This window comes from Chenopodium quinoa, unplaced genomic scaffold, assembly GCF_001683475.1.
Source record: "Chenopodium quinoa cultivar QQ74 unplaced genomic scaffold, ASM168347v1, whole genome shotgun sequence".
Taxonomy (NCBI): domain Eukaryota; kingdom Viridiplantae; phylum Streptophyta; class Magnoliopsida; order Caryophyllales; family Amaranthaceae; genus Chenopodium; species Chenopodium quinoa.
The window spans coordinates 1,736,874-1,743,210 of record NW_018743783.1 but is presented as its reverse complement, the minus strand read 5'-3'; the positions used below and the strand labels follow the sequence as shown (position 1 = coordinate 1,743,210).

General features: G+C 30.9%; 1 protein-coding gene across 1 annotated transcript; it reads right to left on the bottom strand.

The window, feature by feature from the left end:
• Positions 1–524: 524 nt before the first annotated feature.
• LOC110684898 (protein FAR1-RELATED SEQUENCE 5-like) lies at positions 525–3,831 on the bottom strand. The gene is made up of 6 exons (XM_021861336.1): positions 3,548–3,831; positions 3,167–3,388; positions 1,641–1,726; positions 1,308–1,505; positions 1,136–1,206; positions 525–1,079 (listed from the first exon to the last, which is right to left on the bottom strand). The coding sequence occupies exons 1-6, from the start codon at positions 3,829–3,831 to the stop codon at positions 525–527; spliced, it is 1,416 nt and encodes a 471-aa protein (XP_021717028.1).
• Between the last annotated feature and the right edge of the window lie 2,506 nt (positions 3,832–6,337).

The window sequence follows — 6,337 nt, the reverse complement described above, 5'->3', positions numbered from 1 at the left end:
TAAATATATAAAATGAAACAACGGTTAGGTAATATGAAACAATGTCACAACATGCATTGTCAACGGTAAGAAATAAATTTAAACCATGCACTGTCACAACTGAACACGTTTCCACGTGAAACTGACAAGTGTAAGGTTGCTTTTAAACTTTACCATAAATATGTTCCCAAAGCAACAATACCACGCCAGTACTTTTAAAAAAAGATAACTAGTCAAATCAATACACGCTGCCACATAAAATCAATTTGCACACTTTTGTGAAAAATATTATATACTCCGTAACTTTTTTATATAAAACATGCTAAAACGAATCTTAATATTTCAGATAATGTTCCTACTGTTCCCTTAAATGAAACAATTGTTACATATATTAGAACTAATGTTTCTTAAAACTGATGCTTCTCAAAACTGATGTAACATATATTAAAACTGATGTTTCTCAAATGTAACTAATTGTTCCATTACAACAAACATAAAAATGAGTAAAACATTCCCATAAGAAGGAACAACAGCTGCACAAATCATCATGCTTTGTGAGGACAATTCCGAATATCATGATATGCTAACTTGCCACAGCCACTGCATTTCCTCTTCGTTTTCTTTTTAGATTGTTCAACTGCTATTTCTTTGGCACCCTTTAATCTTTTAGACCCACTAGTTTCACAGCCATCATGAACACTTGTACCTTTATTCTTCGACACTTTAGGAGGATGAACAAGTATTTCATCAGGAATGCTACATCCTATTAACATCTCAATATCATGTTCACTAGATCTTACATTCTGAGTATCAACTACAGTAACATTTTTTGTCGCTTCAATTTTATTCTTGAACTCTCGAATATTCTTAATAAAGTCCTCCTCATGACCTTTAACCCAACTCACACAAGAAAATATCTCCAACCACATTTCATTTATAACCACCCGCTTATCGTCTTCGGTGTCTAAACAACTTATATCTAACACTGGTTTCTGAGTAGCAGTTATTGTCCAACGATCTAAGATATATATTGCTTTGGAATGCTTTTTAAATACTTTGCCTTCCACATCCATATCATATGTCTGCATGGGATTTCTATCCTATAAAACTTCTTACAAGAGCAGGTAGTGTCATAACTAAAGCAGTTAAACAAAACTTTAAATTTCCTTCTCCTATTTGCCTCAGTAACAATTGCTACATCAATACCATCTTCCTTCCTCAGTTCATCTACACCACAAGAATAAAAAGCACTATGAACTTCATCTTGAAATTCATAAAATACAGAAACGGTGTACACCTCAGAATCTCAATCAACAATTATGTCTTACATTGAGGGAATTTCTCCTGTGATTCATTGTCATTCTCTGCCTGACTATGTCTCTGTGCATCCAACGCAGTTTCATACCTCATGAAAAATTCCACAAGAGACACGTGAGGATTTACAACGGATGTAAAAAAATTATTCTCACTCTCTGACCTTGAGGTAGTTCTCATAATACAACCCATAAACACATCTCTAAAATACGCTGGAATCCACATAGATCTCATCTCAAACATCAAATTCAACCAATCATGGTCTTGTAATTTAAACTCAACAAGAACATTGTTCCACTTCCCTTCAAATTCAGGTGCCTCAATTTCTAAATTTCAAACACACTTACTGAGTTCCTTCAAAAATTCAGTATCCTGAATGATATTCCTTCCAACTTTATCAGGCAGCTTTTTCATTATGTGCCACATACAAAATCTGAAGGACATTAATTATGGGACATTAGACCACTATTTAGAAACATTAGCTTTTAATACTGTAACATTATAGTAAAATTCCGGAACATCATCTTGAAGATTTGAAATAATAAAATAAATAATTGGAATAACTAGGCGAATTCTCGTAACAATTGATTAACCTAATGGAACATCAAAACATAAATTTGAAACAATAACACACTATTTAGGAATAATATTTTTTTAAAAAAATTCAGAATAATAATATTTAACATCATAACAATAGCTGGAAACATCAATAAACTAATATGAAACATCAGACACATATTTTGAAACAATAGTATTCACAAATGAATCATTATGTGACACATACAAAATCTGAAGGACATTAATTATGGGACATTAGACCACTATTTAGGAACATTAGCTTTTAATACTGTAACATTATAGTAAAATTCCGGAACATTATCTTGAAGATTTGAAATAATAAAATAAATAATTGGAATAACTAGGCGAATTCTCGTAACAATTGATTAACCTAATGGAACATCAAAACATAAATTTGAAACAATAACACACTATTTAGGAACAATATTTTTTTAAAAAAATTCAGAATAATAATATTTAACATCATAACAATAGCTGGAAACATCAATAAACTAATATGAAACATCAGACACATATTTTGAAACAATAGTATTCACAAATGAATCATTATGTGACACATACAAAATCTGAAGGACATTAATTATGGGACATTAGACCACTATTTAGGAACATTAGCTTTTAATACTGTAACATTATAGTAAAATTCCGGAACATTATCATGAAGATTTGAAATAATAAAATATATAATTGGAATAATTAGGCAAATTCTCGTAACAATTGATTGACCTAGTGGAACATCAAAACATAAATTTGAAACAATAAAACACTATTTAGAAACAAGAATTTTTTTTTTTTTTAAATTCAGAATAATAATATTTAACATCATAACAACAGCTGGAAACATCAATAAACTAATATGAAACATCAGACACATATTTTGAAACAATAGTATTCACAAATGAATCATTATGTGACACATACAAAATCTGAAGGACATTAATTATGGGACATTAGACCACTATTTAGGAACATTAGCTTTTAATACTGTAACATTATAGTAAAATTCCGGAACATTATCATGAAGATTTGAAATAATAAAATAAATAATTGGAATAATTAGGCAAATTCTCGTAACAATTGATTAACCTAATGGAACATCAAAACATAAATTTGAAACAATAAAACACTATTTAGGAACAAGATTTTTTTTTTTTTTAAATTCAGAACAATAATATTTAACATCATAACAACAGCTGGAAACATCAATAAACTAATATGAAACATCAGACACATATTTTGAAACAATAGTATTCACAAATGAATCATTATAGTTGCAGTACAATAAAATAAATACCTGTGCTCACATTGCTGGAAAACAGAATTTACAGCAATTTTCATAGCTGGATCTTGATCCGTAATTAAACAATTGGGCTCCCTACTGCCCATTGCCTTAACAAATGTTCTAAATAGCCATTGGAATGAAGCAACATCTTCCTTTACAATAAAACCAACAGCAAAAGTGACACATTTCTTGTGGTGATCGACTCCCGTGAATGGACCAAACACCATATTATATCTGGAAAACATGAAAAATACGCTGAAATTACGATTCCGATATTTATGTCTACTGTTTCGTAATATTTTTCCAATGTTCCGAAAAGTTAAACAAATGTTACATCAAATTGTAACACCAAAAAAAAAATTTCAAAAAACTTTAAAAATAACACTATGATACCTGTTGCTTTGGTAGGTTGTATCAAATGAGAGCATATCACCAAATACGGCATAATTTCTCCGGCAAATAGGATCTGCCCATAAAGCTCTACATAGACAGTCGTCTTCATCCATTTCGTAATAAAAAAAATAAGCCGACCACATTAACTTTTTCCTCTTAAAATTGTCAACAAACATTTGGGCGTCTGATCCTTCAATATACGCCTTTAAATCTCTATGAAAATTTTTGATGTCATTCCTACTAGCACCTATATTCTCATACCCACCAACATATTCCTTCACCATTCTCTATGTCTTGACAGGACCAATATTCACCTGTGGAGCAACAAAAAAAGTATATGAAACAGAATGTAAAAACACTAGACTGTTTGAGGACCATGCTATATATGGAAACAGATCTAACAGTGCATATTTAATTTTATGCAAAAAAAGAGGAAAAAAAGATTTCAATGATTCTAAATATAGATGTGTACAAAAAACAAAAAGGCACACATTTAATTACAAATAACGGTACACGTTATTCTTGATGGATAGTGCGAAATTCGATGATGAAGGAAGTGATATGAAACAAAAATGCACTTTATTGTTCCATATATCTGACCTACTGTTCCTCCACATTACCCTATTGTTACATTTGTTATAATAACTGTTAATATTAAACCTTTACAACCAATCGCTCCAACTATGTTTCAATTATACGTAATTTTGTTCCATTTATCAAAACCATTGTTCCATACAGTTGTACTTACACCAACTTAAGTACATACATTACAAACAATTGTTCCATCCAAAACAATATATATTTCATATTATAGTACTACTGTTTCATATATGTACACAATTGTTACTTCACATTTAAAATTTAATCATTTTAAACAAAACCATATTCAAATACGAATGTTCCATCCAAAACAATATATATTTCATATTACAGTACTAATGTTTCATATATGTACACAATTGTTACTTCACATTTAAAATTTAATCATTTTAAACAAAACCATATTCAAATACGAATGTTCCATCCAAAACAATATATATTTCATATTACAGTACTAATGTTTCATATATTTACACAATTGTTACTTCACATTTAAAAATTTAATCATTTTAAACAAAACCATATTCAAATACCTTTGAATTATCAATTATCATTTTCTTATGAAACATTGTCAGCTTTCTTTTGGACTTCTGAAAATGAGAGTTCTCGGATGAATACATATGATGAGTATGCCCTTCTTCAAAATTAGAAACAATGTAACCTCCATCTTTGCAATACTTTAAATCATCTTTGCCTTACAACCAACTCGAGTAGACAATCTTCTTTTAACCATAGGAGTATTCGCTTCTTGACAATCATAGTCTTCTTTATCTTGACCAACAACCACTTCTTCAACATTCATATCATCTACAAAATTATCATCTTCTTCCCCGATACTATCAACTTTCTCTGTCACCACATTATTTCGTTTTTCTTTAAACCCAGCTTTATTACATACAATAATTTGAAAAGAAATAATACCATTTTTTCTTTTTTTGACCGTCGACTTTCTAATAATAAATCCTACAACAGCTGCGTAGGACTCATAAAAACGCAAACCTTCATCAAGTTTTGAAAATTTCATACCTATAGTTGGTCTAATTTCACTATCACAACATGGAATCCATATCTTCGTTCCACCAGGGGTACAAGCATGAAGAACATTAGACGTACCACATTCAACGGACAAATCCATGCTTAATATAACTACAGAAAAAAAAAATATGAGCTCTAACCTTTGATAATATTTTCAGAAAGAATGTATTCCAATGGCTGAATGTATTCCAATGGCTGAGATAACGTCTTCCAATGACTGACGGAATGTATTCCAATGGAATACAACGTCTTCCAATGCACAAAAATAAAAAAATAAAAAATTACAAACAATCATTACACTTTTCAAGTTGGCCCACGTGAATTCCCACTATTGTTACCAATAAATCTGAACCATTCATCTAATAAAAATGAATGGTCTTAGATTGGTTCTCATTTTAACTTGGTTCTCACCTAAGCTATGGGTTCTCACATGATCCCATTTCTATATATACTACCTCCGCCCACGAATATCTGCAACAAAGTACAATTTTACGGACTCCTAGATAAAACTTTTAGGGGATATTAATTGTAGTTGGGTGGGTTTAATTAAGGAGGAAAATGGAGGGAAGTAAAAGGTCCCACTAGTTTAATTTTATTGGGTGGGTTTAGATAGTGGAATATAGTTGGTGAAAGGGACCACATGAGGCCCTGTTTTTTGATGCATGCGCTGCTTTTAGGAGGGAAATCTACTTCCCTCCTTTTTTTTGTGGAAAATTTTCAAAACACATCCAAATTTCATTCCAAAATTTTGAAAGTCTGCCAATTTTGAAAATTTTGGAAGAAACCAAATTTCATTCCAAAATTTTTCATTTCCCACCAACATACAGCAAATGATTATACTGAACAAAAAAAAAAAATTCACATTCACTTTCTAAAAGTGCCCACTATAAAAGGGCATACTACTGGTTCACATTAAATAAACATAAACATCTTCCACCAATGTTTCTCAAAAGCTTACATCATAAGTTCACAAAATACCCCATGAAATGCAAATGTAAAGGTTAAGATTAAATCTGCCTAAACTACAATTAGAGTTAGGATTACGGAAGCATCGGGGTTTCGCTTCAACAGCACTTCAAAAACAATCAGCAGCCAAAACTTCATCACCAACCTACTCATCTGTGGAAAAAAACAAAAAGGGACCCACAACAAAAC